Source organism: Tenrec ecaudatus, chromosome 9 (genome assembly GCF_050624435.1).
Source record: "Tenrec ecaudatus isolate mTenEca1 chromosome 9, mTenEca1.hap1, whole genome shotgun sequence".
Taxonomy (NCBI): domain Eukaryota; kingdom Metazoa; phylum Chordata; class Mammalia; order Afrosoricida; family Tenrecidae; genus Tenrec; species Tenrec ecaudatus.
In genome coordinates this window covers 95986482-96005238 of record NC_134538.1, presented here as the reverse complement: position 1 = coordinate 96005238, position 18757 = coordinate 95986482, and the positions used below count along the sequence as shown (strand labels likewise).

The following is an 18757-nucleotide window of genomic DNA, read 5'->3' as shown; positions in this document are numbered from 1 at the left end:
AATATAATAGTAAATACATGTTAATAGAGCAATACACATAAAATAGAAAATAACATTTACGAAAGGGCATAAATCTTACAAATTTAGTCATACCCAGCACAACCCTATTTTAGGAACAGTAGGATTTGGGGATAATCTATCTACCCACATACAGTTATTTTGGGTATTTTAGGTCAAAGATGAATTAATCACCCACCAAGCCCCAACATCAGCCAAGTCATTGGATGGGGTCACCCTCCATAGGGAATTGGCTCATGGCATCCAAGAGGCTAAGAAAATTGGAGGATGAATTTAAATGTCTCTCTAGTCATACACATCGAATCTTCTGGGTTAATCAAGTAGTTTAGCCCTTTTCTGACGTTTCTGTCTCAAGTCCCCTCTGTTTCTTTGGAAAATCCATAGCACGTGTAGTATATATGTTCCTTGTATTTATTTTCAGCAAGTCTACCTAATTTTATTCCTTTGTGGTTGGTGTGTATGTGCCATCTTCCCTTGCCACCAACTGACCTCCCAAGAATACATGTCATGTTTCTCTTTCTGTTCTTTTCCTCGAATCTTCCATGGTATGTCTAAATGACAGTAAGAAGTCTAGTTGTGGGGACTGTGTAGTGATGATCACTGTAGGTACAGGCAAGCTACTATGTGTGTAGTTCATACATCACAGCAACTTGCTAAGTCAAGGCCGAGAGAGTTTAAGGAAGTTTTAAAAGTCCAGGACTATTAGTTGTTGATACTAGAATATTGCCAACCTGTTTCCTTCCCACTAGAGCAGTCTGTTTCCTGGGGGTTTCGCTGGTGTCGTGGGTGACTTAGTGGACTGCTATGCATAGTGGTTACGCACTGGTTGCTCCTTGGGAGGAAGATGAGGCTTTCTTCTCCCAGACGATTTACAGTCTTGGAAACTCACAGGACAGTTCTACTCTGTCCTACAGGGTCACTATGAGTCACAATGGACTCGATGGCAGTGAGATATTTTTTCCAATAATTTTATTGGGGTCTATAACAGCTCTTATCACAATCCATCCATCCATCCATCCATTGTGGCAAGGACTTTTGCACATTTGTTGTCATCACCACTCTCAAAACATTTTTCTTTCTACTTGGTATCAGCTCCTCATTTCCCCCCTCCCTCTCCCACCCACTTTTCCTCCCTCCCTCCCGAACCCTTGATAATTTATAAATTGTTACTATTTTTTCATGTCTCACACTGACCAATGTCTCCCTTAACCCACTTTTTTTGTTGTCCGTCCCCCTAGGAGGGGGTTATAAGCAGATCATTGTGATCAGTTCTCCCTTTCTCCCCCCACCTTACCCCTACCCCTCCTGTTATCACTACTCTCATTGTTGGTTCTGAGGGTTTTACTGTCCTGGAGTCCCTGTGTGTCCAGCTCTTATCCGTACCTGTGTACATGCTCTGGTCTAGCCAGATTTGTAAGGTAGAATTGGGATCATGATAGTGTGGGGGCGGGGGAGGAAGCATTAAAGAACTAGAGGGAAGTTTAATGTTTCCTCAGTGCTATACTGCACCCTGACTGGCTCATCTCTTCCTTGGGATCCTTCTGTAAGAGGATGTCCAATCGTCTGCAGATGGACTCCTCTCCTCCTTGTGCCCAGTTGCCTACAGAAGGGCTTTGGGTCTCCACTCTGCACTTTCCCTAATTCACATTGATATGATTTTTTGTTCTGGGTCTTTGATACCTGATCCCATCGACATCTCATTATCACACAGGCTGGAGTGCTTCTTCCATGTGGGCTTTGTTGCTTCTCTGTTAGATAGTCGGCAGTGAAATTTTTTGAAGAACACGGCATATGGGGTGGGAGAGAACTTCAAAAAGTTTGCAGGGGAAAATCCATGTTTTAATTCTACTTTTCTATAACTTTTTAAAGCTCCTTCATATGTTCAACAGACAATTTAATTCCACTTGATACTTTCTTCATTTATATATCCTCATTTACCCACTTGGATAGGCTGGCATATAAGTTTTGGAGAAAAAGAAGTCTTCTTGCTCTACTGCCCATCTACTGTAAGTAGCATGAGACGCACAGCCTCCCTTCTGCTGCTTCCATCGTCCCCTCAGAGGCACACCTGAAACTCTGGGGCAGAATCTCCAGTCTTTAGTCATTGTCTCCTGGTTTTCAAGATATAACCTACCTTAGCCCTTACTTATTTTCATTTCTCAAACTAATTTTTTAAGTAAATCAGAATGAGAGAAACCAATTTCCTATGTCTACCGAGTTCACAGTAGAGCAATGGTTTCTGCTCTGCCTTAACATCCTGAGAATGCTAGCAGAACTCCGAACAACCCAAAATGGTATGTAAAGTGTAACATGGCAAGGGAAGAATGGACTTCACTCATTAACTGGTGACATGTTCTATGTATAGTATGTCCTGCATTTCGTAGGTTGTTTGTGTATGATGATGTAGAGAGTACATTTATCATTTATTGACATTATTTCATCACTGCTCTGTCAGCCTCAAAGAATTCCATTGTTCTGATGGGAATGACAATATTCATGATCAGTTATGGAAGGAGTCAAAAATAGCAGACCATGAAGGGTGGAAATGATGGACCTGTATGCCCCACCTCATCTTATCTAATGTGGCGCATAGTAATGGATCTAAATGTTGGATGGAACGAAATTCAACAGAGATCATGGGATGGTGATGGGCATTAGACTGATCAAAGATCAACTTTTTTTTTCCTGTGAAGGCAGCAAAAATGATGCCATTGCAGGATAACAGTCTGCAAGAGAACTTTCTTTTCAGACCTCTGAAACTGCAGACAAGTGACAAGGTTGCAAGTCAAACATGTATTAGATGAGTATAAACCTTTTATACAATAACTGATACGTTTCTACGCACTGATTATTCAGTGGCAAACCTGCACTGTCTTAAGAAATACAGTAAATAACATCTCTAAGAAACATGTCTCTTCGAGTTCCCTCAAAGCTCAGTGTATAAATAACTTTCCCATTGATTTTGTAAAGAAAGGCTAATTACCATTCTGACACTGTGCACCAAAGAATCCATTTGGGCAGAGGCAAGTATTTGGCTTATTGCAGGAACCACCGTTGAGACAAACTGGGTCACACAAAGCTAATAAACAGGAGAAGAAAAGAGACCATAAAGTTTTACTTTTTTAAAGAAAGCTACACAGAAGAACAAAGCAGTGCATAATGAAATCCTTCACTTTTATTACACATAAAAGCCATAACCTATATTTAATTAGACTTTGCCAAACATAAAAGCGGAGGAATGATATAACTGGTTAATAGTGTTTGACTCTGTGTTCACTCCATTTACAAGAAATACCAAAGAATGTGGAGGCTATAATTAGAATCCAGAATGCCCTTGGGAAGCTACAGAAATGATAAGGATTCCAAAAAGAAAGACAATTTAGCAGAACTAGCTGGATGACTTCTAATCTGCTCAAGTGAATTTGTCCAAGTCTAACTCTTTAAGTCACCCCTGCTCAAGCAGGAACACCACATGCCAATCCCAATACACTCAAGGCCACTCTCTGTTTTCCCTTCTTGGCTCTGGCTTCACCTTTGCCTTCAAAATCCCATTTTTCAAAGAAGGGTTTCCCATTCTCCTACAATTACTTTCAATATTATTACACTCTACATGCCATTTGTCGGAATGAATTTCTTCCTTCTCTGCTTCCAAGGAACTAGCTACACCAATTACATTGCTTATCGTAAGTCAACTTTTATCACAGTCAATTTTTATAACTATAATCTACATATTCTGCACTAATAATATGCTACTTGCAATAAGGGAAAATTATATTGATCTTCACCTCTCCTTACACCATGGCTCACACAGAGTTGATAATTCATAGATGTTTCATTGAGTTGACATTAAGAAAATCACAAGGTTAAGTTAAGCATTGATAGGCACAAACACTGCTGCCCAAAAAGCAAGCCTGAATCTGTGAAAAATCAAGGGAATTGCATTAGTACTAAAATAATGGGTGTCTACTTAATTCAGAATTACTTGGATGTTCAATGATGTATAATAAGCGTACAGGCCCAAATACTTAGCAGACATAAAAGGTGCAACAAAGATCTGTTTCTGTTTGCATTCAAACAGGTGACACAAGAAAATACAAAGACACTGAGAAAGGTAGAGGACCTGGGTGGAATTACAGTAAAGCTGCACAACACTGTGCACCTAATATAAGAAAAACAATGGGGATGGCAGATAAGGCTTTAACAACCTGGGGTCCTTGGACATTACTAAGTGTTAACACACTCAGGTGGTAACAATAATTTGGAAGTTAGGAATCCTCACAGAGGCACCTTGAAAGGTGTTCTACTTCCCCAAAACTCAGCCATCGAAAATCCTATGGAGCTTAGTTCTGCTCTGCTACCCACGGGTCACAGCCTGTTGGAATCAATGCACCAGCAGCCTGCCCTTTATAAAAATCCATCCCCAAATCATAATCTCATCCCCGTCTAGTCAGATCAGTTTTATGTTTCTTAGGTGCAAGTATTTGGGACATTGCCCCATTTTAAGCTTCTGTCAATAGAAACAGTCAGTAAGCCACAGTTCCGATTTTACCTGTACTGCAGGTGGGGCCATACCAGCCAGGCCTGCACTGGCAAACATCTGGTGCAAGACATTCACCTCCATTTTCACAGTGTCTGCCACAAACCACTGAGATCATAAAATGAGAATAAAAGAAAGCAGAGTGAGACATGGAAGGGTCGTACTGTTGGCTTTTATCTACCCGGCTTATAACAGCCAATCCCATCTACTAACGAATACTACCAGAAAGGAAAAGCGTACTTTAGACTTTGGCTTTGAAGTGACTATAAGCATCTCAAACTCATTTTTTGCTAATACAAATGAAAAAGGGAAAAAAATTGAATGGTAAACAAATATTGGTTGAAAGCAGACATAAATGTAAATTAGATATATTTATATGCAAATAACAAACAGGAATTCTTGCTGTCTCAAAGAGCAAACTTCTTTATCTTAGTACTATCACCTGTGGTTTTATGCAATGGAAATCAGGATGGTAATAACAATGGCAATAAATCATGATTTACATTCTATACATCGGATCTAGATTCCTATCATTTGGAGTTAAGCCATCAATGAGTTAAAGGAGCAATATCATTGTAACACACCGAAGAGAGCTTTACTTACTTGTTTCACACCTTGGTCCCACGAAACCATAAGGACAAGCGCAGCGATTGCCAGGCACGCACGTGCCACCGTGCCGACAAGGTGGGTTACAATATTCTGCAGACACATCAAGTCAGCTCTTAACAAAGACCATGTTTTGCAATTATTGTGCAGAGCCGTCATTAAAGAGCAATTTACAATGAGCTCGTTGTTTGGGGTTTTTGCTGTGATGCTGAACTCAGTAGAAGCACTATATGGATGAGTGTCCACACATCATCAGCATGCTTTGGTTTCTAACACTTTTGCTTAACTGAGTTCAAGTTAAGCATTGAGTCAGTGCTGACTCAGTGAACTTGGGTGGGTTTCAAAGACTGTAACTCTTGGTGGGAGTAGGAAGCTCTGTCTTTCTCAGTGGACAATGTAAGATATGAGAGTAATAATAATTTATCATTTATCAAGGATTCATGAGGGAGGGAGGATGGGTGGGGAAGGGATGGGGGAAATGAGGGGCTGATAACCAAGGGCTTAAGTAGAAAGAAAATATTTTGAAAATGATAGCAACATATGTACAATGGATGGATACATGGGTTGTGATAAGAGCTGGAAGAGGCCCCAATAAAATGATTTTGTTTTTAAAGTGAGACGTGAACGTATGCGTCTCTGCCCTATAAATGAAAGGAGCCCTGAAGGAAAAGTGGTTAAATCTAACTGCTAACTGAATGACCACATTCAGCCTCGCAGTGGCAGGAAGATGTGCAGTCTGTCATAAAGACTGGCGGTCTTAGAAAGCCAACGGGGACGTTCTTCCAGGGCCAACATGAGACAGAATTGCCTTGGGAGTAGAGGGGTTGTTCATTTTCGCCCAACACATGAATAAACATTTCTAAATTTCCTCCGTTATTTTCATTTGACATTTATTTAAATGTTTTCATTCATTCACTCGAAATTTACTACAATTTGTTAATTGGTACTTCCATTTGACATAAAAGCACTTGAGATCAGTCACAATTAGTTAATAACCACATAAATCTTTTACCACAGTGTACTACTTTCAAATATTACTATTAAAATAAGCAGCAAATTTGCTTCAGAAAATATTATCCATTTTAGAAATGTCCTTTCATGGACTCATCTGGAGGGCTGATGGTTTAGAGGGTATGCACTGGACTGCGATCATCATGGATGGCAGTTGCACGGGAGAAAGATGGAGCTTTCTACTCCCACCAAGAGTTACAGTCTTTGAAACCTACCCGAGTTCACTGAGTCAGCACTGACTCAATGGCAGTGAGTATTTTTATATGTAAGTAAACCAATACAATGAAATTATAAAGTTATAGATATTCATAAAAGAACATTTTTAGATATCTCCTAACTATCTGATAGCTTATATTTGGCAATTAATATTTCCTTGGCATGACATATTTAACTATTCACTCAGTGACTGCAGTGTCTTGCTTCAAGCTAAAATTGACACCTTATAACTAAATCTCAAGCAATTATTTTGGGAAATAATTTTTCTAAGGACAAACATAGTTTCTGCTGCATGAGTTCTAATTTTGGAAACTATCAGACACTGCCATCAAGTCAGTCCTGACTCATACTGACTTTCTGGACAGGGTAGAACTGCCCCCATGGATTTCTGAGACTAAATTTTTACAGGAGCCAAAAACCTCATCTTTCATCCACGGAGTAGTTGGTGGGTTAAAACGAATGACCACATGATTAGTAGCCTAACATGTACCCCACTAAGCCACCAGGGCTCTTTAAAAAATCTACAAATAAAAGTACTTTTGTGTGCTGACCCCTGCGATTTCCCCAAATGTGGGAAACTCAACTGCATAATTTGTGGTAGTGGGGGACTATGTTCTCACTATCCTGTTAAAAATAAATAAATAGAAAATAAAAATACTTTTAATAAAAGTTTACAAAACCTCATGATCACTCACCAACATAAATAAATAAATATTAGTATACACATAGTAAAACTACGTTATCTTTAGAAAGCATTTGTAAGGTTAAACATTATTTTGGCTGTACTACATGGCTTTGAATGTGAATTATCACCTTCATCACAGGTTGTTCCACCATGTCCTGGAGGACATTCACAAATGTCAGGCTTAACACATTTTCCATGGTTGTTACATTCTGGGTGACATACAGCTGTATAAAATAAAATCCATGGTTTAAAAAATAATTATTAATTAAAATTCATTGTGAAAAGCTAATAAGGGTTTTACCTACCTGTTTGGCAGTTAGAACCAGTGTAACCAGGTTTACATTTGCATATATTTGGGGCAACACATTCTCTGCTTTTTCCACATGGGTGTTTACAAATGGCTGTAAAAGTTGATGAAAAAAGACTTAATTGTCAATGTAGCACACAGTGCCCATAGATTTAGCTACAATAAAAGGAGAATTATCTGAAATTTGAAAATGGTAATATTGTTATTAAACAATACTACATTTATCTAGATCATTATTTGTCCCAGTACTTATTCTGCTACTGCAATGACTACAAGGATATTTTATCTCTTGGGGACTAAGGACCAACTGACCCAAGTCATAGTATTTTCAGTCTTCTCTTAGGCATGTGAAAGCTACCCGTGGAATATGGAAGACCAAAGAAGAATCAGTGCATTTAAATTACAGTGCTGGCAAAGAGCGTTGAGTGTAGCATGGGCTGCCAAAAGAACAGATAAATCTACCAGGCAAGGAATATAGCCAGAAGCTCCTTGAAGCAAGGATGGTAGGAATTCTTCTTAAGTACTTTGTATCTGTTCTCAGGAGTGATGAGCCCCTGGAAAAAGGTGTCATGTTTGGTAAAGCAGAGAAGCAGCAAAAAAGAGCAGAGTACTTGGCTGCTTGGTAGAGTAGAGTAGCAGCAGTCCATCTCAAGGACAACGGGCTCACACACAAGTATGAAGAGAGTGCAGGAACAGGCAGTGTTTCTCTCTGCTGTGCACAGGGTCACAATGGGCTGAGACCCTGCTTGTGGGTCCTTAACAACAACAATCAAGGGAAGGAGGGATTTAAATAAACAAACAAACATCATAGATGATGTTTAGCAGAAACCAATTAGGATTAGTTACTAACTGTAAATGGGGTTAGTCTTTTTCAGGGGGGCAATGAAGAAGTTTAAATACTTATCAAATGTTAGGGCGTATTAGGGATAATCATAATTTTAAAATCAAAATTCTACCTTACAAATCCAGCTAGACCAGAGGATATATACTGATTCAGATAGGAACTGGAAACACCGGGAATCCAGGAAACACCGGGAATCCAGGACAGATGATCCCTTCAGGACCAGTGGTAAGAGTGGTGATACCGGGAGGGTGGGGTAGAAAGAAGGAATCAAGTACAAGGATCTACATATAACCACCTCCCTGGGGAATGGACAATAGAAAAGTGGGTGAAGGGAGATGTCGGACAGTGTAAGACACTAAAGAAGATAGGAATAGAAGGAAAATTCCTCAGTATTATACAAACTATATAGAAAAAACAAGCAGCCAACATAGTAGTCACTGGAGAAAAGATGAAGACAATCCCACTGAAGAAGAGGACCAGACAATGATGCCTCTTGTCCCCTCTCTTATTTAACATCGTATTGGAGGTCCTAGCTAACAACATAGGGCAAAGAAAAGACATCAAAGGTATTCGTCTTGGGAAGAGGTGAACCTATTGTTATTTCCAGATGATAACATTAGATGTATGGAAAATCCGAAAAGCTTCACACGGGGAGTACTGGAACCAATAGAAGAATGTGGCAGAAGGGCAGGATACAGGATCAACAAACAGTAGTCTATTGGACTGCTATACACATGGGACAAGGCCACAGAAGAGATGGTCGAAAAGGTGGTACCCTTCACAATAGCTAAGCACAAATTGAAATATCTAGGGATATACCTGACTGGAAAAAAAAGTTTTGTACAAGGAAAACAATAGAACAGTATTATAAGAAACCAAGAGTGACCGCAGCAAATGGATGGATATCCCATGCTCGTGGATCTGAAGACTCAATTTAGTAAAGATGTAAGTTCAGCCCAAAACACTATATCAGTTTAATGCTATCCTGATACAATTACCAGCATCCTTCTTTGAAGAATTGGAAAAATTGTTTACCAACTTCATATGGAGAGGGAAGAAGCCCAGAATTAGCAGATACCACCTAAAGGACAGAGTGGGAGAGCTTGTTTTACCTGACTTTAGCACCTATCATACAGCCACGGTGGTCAAAAAGTGTGGTATTTATATAATGACAGACACTCAAACCAATGGAAAAGACAGAAAACCCAGAAATAAAATCATCAGCATACAGACAACTGATCTTTGATAAGGGCCAAAAAATATATCAAATGGGAAGTAGATGCCCCATTCAACAAGTGGTGCTAGAAAAAATGGATATCTACCTGAAGAAAAATGAAGCAAGATCCTTCCATGCACAAGAATAAACTCAAGGTGGATCACAGACCTTGAGGTAAAACCCCAAACTATTAGGGGCATCAATGAAGGAGTTGGGACACACCTAAGAACTTTGGCCCAGGGAATACATAGACTATTGAAAATAGGGAAGGACATAAACACAGAGGAGGCAAAAATTTACAACTGAGATATACTGAAAATAAAACACCTGTGTACGTCAAAAGAGTTCACCAAGAGAGTAATAAGAGAGTTCACAGACTGGGAAAACATCTTTAGCAATGACACAACAGACCAAGGCCTTATTACTAAAATCTACAATACTCTGCTAGCTTCCAAAAAGAAAAAACTTAATGGCCCATGGAGGAGGTGCCCAAAGGACCTGAACAGAAGCTTCATAAGGGCAGAAAACCAAATGGCCAATAAACATATAGAGAAAATGTTCCCAAGCATTAGCCATAAAAGAAATGCAAATTAAAACAACTATGAGATACCATCTAATACTCTCAAAGATAGCCCAATTCAAAATATCAGAAAGTAAGAAGTGTTGGAGAGGCTTTGGTGAGATAGGAACTCTCATTCACTGCTGGTGGACCTGTAGGTATATATGTACAACCATTATGGAAATTGATTTGATGATATCTAAAACAGATGGAAATTGAGCTACCATATAATTCAGCAATCCCCCTACTGGGCATATACCCAGAAGAGACATCTGAGCTCCAATGTTCATGGTGGCCCAGTTCATAATCACAAGGAGTTGGAAACAACCCAAATTTCCATCAACAGACAAATGGATTAAAAAACTGTGGTACATACATACGGTGACCCCTATGCACCCCTAAAAAAGCAGTGATGAATGCATGAAGCACATCACCACTTGGGAAGAACTGGAGGGAACTTATGCTAAGCAAAGTAAGCCAAGTGCAAAAGGACAAGTGCAACAGGAGTCCACTGAGGTAAGCTTAAAAATGCAAAAGGGGCATAGGGGGAAAACTATTATATACCTACATTCCTGGGGTGAGGTTCAGGTACTGTGGCAGGGGCCAGACCGAAGCCAGGGATACATATGGGAACCAACGAAAAAGGAGGGGAAAAGAAAGATAGGGGGGGAAAAAAGACGTGGGTAGCGGGGGAACAAGGGAATAACCCACCCCAGGGCTCTCTCCACAGAAGAGGAGAGAGGGACTAGATTTCAACCTTGTACACCAGGACATAAATGCGACATACTGGCATGAAACAGTGAACCTATAAAGAGGTCTCTGGAGCCATCCCCAATCCCAAATACATGGACAACCTATCCCCTCCCCCTCCAGAAGAATACACTTCAGAGGACAACACTGAAACTACAGCTCAGGGAGAGGAGTGTGTTAATATCAAATAAATTAAATAAACGAAGAGAAGGAGCAAGAGTGTGGAACACATCCTGGTCCAGCAAGTTCAGAGGACAATATTCCTGCTCAGAGCAGCCAATGCACAGAGAAGACCATAGGACTGGCCCCACCAAGAGATATGACTTCCCTCACTGACTCATAGCACTATGGAGGACAACCCTGGAGACACAGTGCAGGAATTGTGCCCAATCTGACCCCACCACACCAGGGTTGAAACACTAAGGGCATGCAACAGAGTAGCAAGGGAAGCAGAGCAATGAAGTCCCCGAGGAATACCAAAAATAGACTTTGGGGCGTGGGTGTGGCACTCCATCAAACTTGACCAGACAGCACTCATAAAGGTCAACAAGCAAACCTGGAACTATTTATAGGCTTTCATTTTTTTATTGTTTTTGTTGATTTGTTTTGCCTTTCCTTGTTTTAGTGCTTATTTTTGTCTCTACTTGTCTATCTAGATAAGATAGCTGGGATAAACAATCCAGAGGAGAAAACAACAGGACAGATGTTCCCAGGGGGACGTTGGAGAGGCTGAAGCAGGGAAGGGGATGAAGGTGGGGGGGTGTAACAAACCCAGGGACAAGGGAACAACAAGTGATCTAAAACCGACAGCAAGGATGGTGTAGAATGCCTGGTGGGGCTTGATCAAGGGCAATGTAACCGAGAAGAATTACCAAAACCCAAATGAAGGCTAAACATGATAGTGGGACAAGAGGCAAGTAAAAGGAAATAGAAGACAGAACTAGGAGGCAAAGGACATTAATAGAGGTCTAATCTAAATATAGGCATGTACATATGTAAATATATTTATATATGATGTTGGGGAAATAGATCTATGTACATATATTTGGATCTTAAGTATTAAGGCAACAGACAAACATTGAGCATCTACTCAAGTACTCTCTCAACGCAATAATATTTTTTTCTAATAACCTGGCATTCTGTGATGCTCACCGTCCCTGACATGATCGATCACTGAAAGCAAAATGGGTACATAAGCAAACGTGGTGAAAAAAGCTGATGGTGCCTGGCTATCAAAAGATATAGCATCTGGGGTCTTAACGGCTTGAAGATAAACAAGCAGCCATCTAGCTGAGAAGCAAGAAAGCCCACATGGAGAAGCACACCAGCTTGTGTGATCATGAAGTGTCAATGGGATCAGGTATCAGGCATCAAAGACCCAGAACAGAAAAGTCATATCAATATGAATGATGGTTAGGGTGGAGACCGAAAGCCCAACTGTTGACAACTGGACATCCTATTACAGAAGTGTCACAAAAAAGAGATGAACCAGTCAGGGTGCAGTATAGCATGGATGAACATACAACTTTCCTCTAGTTCTTTAATGCTTCCTCCCCCCCACTATCATTGTTCCAATTCTACCCTACAAATAGGGTAAACCAGGGCATGTACACTAGTACAGATAAGAGCTCACAGCACAGGGTTTTCAGAACAGATAATTCCCTTGGGACCAATATCAAGAGTAGTGATACCAGGAAGGTGGGTGAAGAAAGGGGAAAACAATCACAATGATCTATATATAACACCCTCCCAGGGGGACAGACAACAGAAAAGTGGGCAAAGGGAAACAGCAGTTAGTGTAAGACATGGGGGAAAAATTGATAAATTATCAAGGGTCCATGAGAGGACAGTAGGGGAGTGAGAAAAATGAGCTAATACCAAAGGCTCAAGTAGAAAGAAAATCCTTTGAAAATGATGATGGCAACATATGTACAAATGTGCTTGACACAATCGACGTATGTATGGATTATGATAAGAACAGTTAGAGCCCCCAATAAAATGATCGTGAAATATTGATAGATATATAGCCAGGTATTTCTTCTATTCCCAGGAGAACAACATATCCTCCTTTATGTAAATAAGCAAATATGTTAGAATCCGTCATCTCAAATATAGTTGAAAGTAATCCAAACCACAGTGCTAATCAGGCCCATATCCACATCCTTACTGCATTTCCTAAGGTGTTTAAAGTCAGCAAAAGCAATAGACTGCCAAGGTTCTATTTCCTCAACTGTGTAGCACGAAAGACAAACCCACTCTACAGGTGAGGGTTTTTTGTAGGTTATATGACCTTACTGATGCAGGATGCTTCATGGACTCTGAAACAGAGTAGGTTAAGGACGCAATACATAGTATTTGTAGAACATGCATTATATAGTTGCACTATGTAGAACATATATAGTTGTAATACTGCATAATATTAGCATTACTTTTTTAACTTTATATATTAACTTTAATATTAATATTCACTGTTTAAAAGAAAAGAATTTTATCTGTCATTCAAAATGTTAAAGCGTAAAATGTAACAATAGGGTAATAAAAATCATTAACAAGTGGAATCAACAGAAATGAGTAAATAGAAAAGGATTTCTTTGTAGTTGAGTAAAATTTTAACTAGATAGTTTATTTGACTTTTCCAAAGAGTTTGACATTACCTTGGCAATTGATACCATCTCCGTAAAACCCAAATGGACAGCGTCCACATTTGAAGTGACCATCTGAGGTTGCCACACAAGAAACACCAATGAAACAAGGTGAATCAGCACAAGGTGATATTTTGGTGGGTCCAGGCTTTTCTGGCAAAACAGTGATTGCTCTAGTTACTGGTGATACAAACCCCTCCTTATCCTGTGCCTCGCCGTGGGAAGATCTGTCAACCTGAGAATCATACCCTTCTGTCTCTGTTTGTATGGAGCTCTGCACAACATCCTTGGCTTTATCAAGGGAGCTTAAAGAGATGAGATTGTTCATAGACACTTCCAATGCATCCAGACTGAGGTTTGTATTGAGAGCTTGATCCACATGTTGAAAATCAGATACATTATGGGAAATAAACTTCTTGGAATTATTCATTTGAGTTGTAATTGATTTCAATAAGTGTGAGAAGTGGTTGGTTGTGTCCAAAACCTTTTTGGTAGTAGAAGGACTCTGGGTAACTCCTAGAGAATTCTCAGTTGCTGGTGGCTGAAACTCTACCTCCGAACAATGGATAAATACAGAAGTGTTAGTCAATCACATTTGGTCATGTTCTGCTCTACTCAGTGGTTGGGAGTCAGTGATTCATTCCTTTACTTAATGTCTAGAACATGTACTATAAGGAGCTCTGATGGCCTGTGGGTTAGGCACTGGCTCCCAACTGCAAGATCAGAGGTTCAGATTTGTCACCCTCTCTGAGGGAGAAAGATGAAACTATTTGGTCCTGTAAGATTTACAGTCTTGGAAACCCTATACAGGGTCGCTATAAGTCTGAATTGACTCGATGGCTCTGGTTTTGGATTTGGGGGTCTGTGTACATTTAACAAACCAGGAGTCCCAGTGGCATCATAGTTACTCGATGGACTGCTAACCACAAGGTCAACAATTTGAACTCCCCAGCCACTCCTCCTGGAGAAAGGATTGTCTTCCTACTCCCCTAAAGAGTTACAGACTTGGAAACCCACGAAGCAGTTCTATTCTATTCTATAGGATCGTTATGAGCGAGAATTGACGTGATGACAGTAAGTTTGTGTTTTGTTTTGTTTTTAAGCAGCCCTAGTGGCACAGTGGTTAAGCACATGGCTGATAACTAAAAAATCAGCCATTTGAACCCACCAGCTTGGTTAGCAGGCTCTTTGTTTAGAAAAGAGGGGTATTCGATCACTTCCGAGAGTGGAAGGTATCACGGTGTTTGGCATTAGGCACTAGATATTGAGGGGAAATGTCAATTGCTGAAATAGTAGGGAATGCTCCTTGCCATACTGCACTGTGTGCTCATCATTTTTGTTGCCTCTAGACAAGAGCCCTGGCAGTGGAGTGGGTGCTGTGGTGAGTTGCTCACCACAAGCTTGGCGGTTCAAACCCACCAGCTGTGCCACAGGAGAAAGAGGAGACCTTCCGCTCCTACACAGATTTACAGGCTTGGAAACCCACAATGTTCTATCCTGTTCTATATGGTCGTGAGAATAGGAATCAGACTGATGACAGTGAGAGCGCACTAGGTAAGTCCAGGAATTTGAAGCACAAGGCTGTCTCCTAATATACCCACTGCCGCGGAGTCCATTCCAAGGCTGTCAATATTTATGGGCACATCCAGCCTTACCTTTCTCCACCGAGAGGCGAGTGTGGTTAAATCTCCAGCCTTCTAAGTTAGCAGCTCAATGTCTAACTCACAGAAGCACCAGGCTCCTTACCTCGTTAATAAGCTATGTTTACGATTTTAATCAAAATGAAAGTCTCATTAGCTTCATTACACCCAAGATATGGCTCTTTAAAATTGTCTTCTGTAGTTGGCATTTGCATTGAAATCTTCTGAAATGTTGATGTTCACCAATATTTTGGTCCTTTTTTTTATATTAGTAGCCATTGCCCCCAAGCGATTTCATCCCACCGCTAATGACTCTCGGATTGTCATTGTTAACTCAACCCTCATTTCCAAGTTCCACATGGAGATCCCATAGTGACCTCAATCTCTATCCAAACTGAAATTGCTATCCTCCCCTTTAAAATCACTTTTTTTTGCATATTGTGTGACTGACAATTCTGCTCCCATTCTCCTAAACCAAGCACTTGAAACTTAATTGCTCTTTTCCCCTTCCCGTTCCACATCCACTCACTGACCAAACCATGTCAATCTACCTCCTTAGCATCTTTTTCATTCATTCTCATGCCTCGCCTTCGGTCAGAGTGTCCTTGATCTCCTAAGAAACATGCTCTCTCCCACCAAGTTAAGTCTGACTCATAGCGACTCCATATGGCAGAGTCAAGTGCCCCTGCGTGTTTCTGAGGCTGTAGATCTTTACAGGAACAGACAGCCTCATCTTTCTCCTGGAGAGCGGCTGGTTGTTTCCAACTGCTGACCTTGCGTTTAGCAGCCCAACTCAGAATCCACTGTGCCACCAGGCTCCAGTGTTGTTATATAGTTTACTCATGACTAAGCTAGCTCTCCTTCCCACTCTCAGAATTACTCGGCTTCTTGCACACAAATGGGTCATTCTTCAGATTGCTCTTGAAATGAATATATTCAGAAGTAAACTTTATCATGATCCTCTTCCATTTCTAAAACCTACTTAAAAATCCTACTTATGTGGTTCCCGAGTCTGGCCAGTGAGCTGGCCACAGGCTGCGTTTCTAGCTCTTACTTCGTTTGCTTTAGACTCTGAATTGTCCACCGTGCCTTAGAGGTGCTGTGCTGTTACCGGCTTCTATAGCTGTATTCATGTGCTTCCTTCTGCTAATCTGACACCGCAGACCCAGGTCTAGTGAAACTTCCCTTGCCTCCTCCCTTTCCGTAGATGTGATTCCGTGAGTAGTATGTCTACAATTCCCCATAGGTAGGCTTATTAAACCACTGGACAAACTTTACTGTGCTTTTTAAAATCATATGTCATACCCTCTGTTATGATATACATTAAGTCCCAGGGCATGTTTTATTACTTCTTCATTGACTTGTTGCAGGACCCAGTGCATACGTACTGACTGAGGTATGGGAGAGAGAGTGACTCTGAGTGATTTTAATTAATTAAATGGAGCAAAGAAAACACTCTAATCCCAAAGCACAGACTTTTACCATGACACACTTTTCCATCACCATAAAGTCCTTTCGGACATGAACCGCAATGATAGGCGCCAAAGGTATTGAAGCACTCGACTTTTGGAAAGCAGGGGCTGGATTCACATTCATCGACATCTTCCTGGCAATTTTTGCCTAAACAAAATATAGATCAAAAGTTTGAGAGTTGTTTATTTATAAAATATTTGATGTCCAATCATGGACTCATTATTTTATTTCTTCTACCCTTTATGTATTTTACCCCTCAAAAGAAGTCAAATATATTATGAGGGGTGAGTGAGTCTGCTTTTAGAACACATTACACATGTATGTCAAACATCAGTTACTAGTGAATTTCATTTAGCAGTCAGACTTCTTAGGACATAAGACTTTATCTAGAGATAGCCGGGCACCATCAGCATAAAGCTCTTTCTTATACATACACACACACACACACACACACACACAAAAGACTTTATCTAGAATCAAGATAGTTTAATAAGTCTACTAATATTTTTAAAACAAAATTATCATATTATACTAATTCTATGTTGTTAAAAAACGTGATTTTTTAAAAAAAGGTATTTTGGAGCAGTTTCCCTCTTAGCTTAAGGGTTCAGCTTAGTTAGTGTTCTGATTGTGAAATTCCAAGAAATTTTTGCAGTATGGTAGAAAATTCAGTGTTGAGATTTCCCTTAGTGAATTTTTAAAAATAAAATAATGCTTTTTTGTTAACACTTCCATTGGATGAATAAAGTCCTAGATATTAATGGTAACATAATACAGAAAAAATAGGAAGCATCCATTGAGTAAAACTTAAATAATTTCAAGTGTCTAAAGCTCAAGATGCTCTGTTCTAAAGAGTTCCAAAAATTTATGTGATAAATATATCCCAATGATTAATTTTTAAAATTCTAAAATCCCTGGAAAAAATTAGAAAAACCCTTTTTGTTATGGTTAGTCCTGTTATAGTTTTAAATCATTGTATTCAATACAATTATCAGTTAAATTATTGCATTCTTACTTTCTTAATAGTTATATCTATTTAAATGAAATAAACTATTGGTGTATATTTTTAAGGCCTCGATTAAAGGTTATCAGGTATATACTTATTTGGTGTTACTGGAATCAAGTATTTTAGGGCAATTAATCAGTCATCAAATATGCTAAATGCCCATTTCACTTTAATCTTACTTCATATCATAATATTTCTGAATTAATGAATAATAAACAGAGTATCTTGAGTGGCTGTTTTATGTTGCTTAATCATATTTTAATTTTTCCATATCATATTCTAACAACAATACATTTAAATATATTTTTATGTCTCAAATATAAATAGAAATATTTAAAAGTCTACAAAACAAAACACAACCATATAAAAATGCTATTAGAACAAAAAAAAAACCAAAACTATAAGAGTACAAGTAAGCAATACACAACCAAAGACTATGGATAGCTAATATATTTTTAATGACTTTTCATGAGAATTTTAATATATCAAAATTTCTAGGATCACCCAGATGCTTGATGAGCATTCCAAGAACTTTTCCTATCTACTGTGTTCACATTCTAATTTGGTCTACAAGGAACCAGAACTTACCTTTGAGCTCAGATGGACAATCACAGGAGTAATTGTGAACACCACGAATACATCTGCCACGGCCACAGGGGTTAGACTGGCAGTCAGCGATGTCTACTTCACAATGATCACCCTGAAATCCAGGCAAGCAAACACACAGGTGTGCCCCACTTCTTGGGGGAGAGTGAGTATCAAGCACACATGACCCACCGTTCAAGCAATCACAAGACTTCACAGTCACCTACAAGAGAAACAAAAAGTAGATGCTTTATTTCACAATAAAGTCATCCTCAGTTTACGGCCCTGGAACTGTGATAGAAATGCTTGTTTATGTGCAAGTATAACCAAATCACATGTTTTTGTAACCAATTTTTAAAAACATATTGAATAGCATGGTATTTTAATTTTAAAATGCTTTAATCTGACAACAATAATGCTATCAGTGTGCAGACAGAATAAAGGTGCTGGGATTATTTTAAAATATTACAAAATAAATTTCATAAGGAAAGAAGACACCGAAAGAAAGGAATATCGAGAAAGCAGGGAGGCCCCTGGGACAGGCCCTACACAATCACTGGAGTGACAGGGTTAATGTGACACAGGAACTAATTTTTTACTACAGTGATTTGGTGTAGTCTGTCCCCAGATTCATGGGAACACAGGGCACAAAGCAGTTTACA

General features: G+C 39.6%; 1 protein-coding gene across 1 annotated transcript in view; it reads right to left on the bottom strand.

Annotated features, from left to right (window-relative positions):
• VWDE (von Willebrand factor D and EGF domains) overlaps nucleotides 1–18757 on the bottom strand; it is a 70741-nt gene that overhangs the window by 10642 nt on the left and 41342 nt on the right. Inside the window, 6 exon segments of the mRNA XM_075557341.1 lie at nucleotides 3002–3097; nucleotides 4568–4663; nucleotides 5159–5254; nucleotides 7202–7297; nucleotides 7379–7474; nucleotides 18099–18318. Coding sequence (XP_075413456.1) covers nucleotides 3002–3097; nucleotides 4568–4663; nucleotides 5159–5254; nucleotides 7202–7297; nucleotides 7379–7474; nucleotides 18099–18318 — 700 coding nt within the window.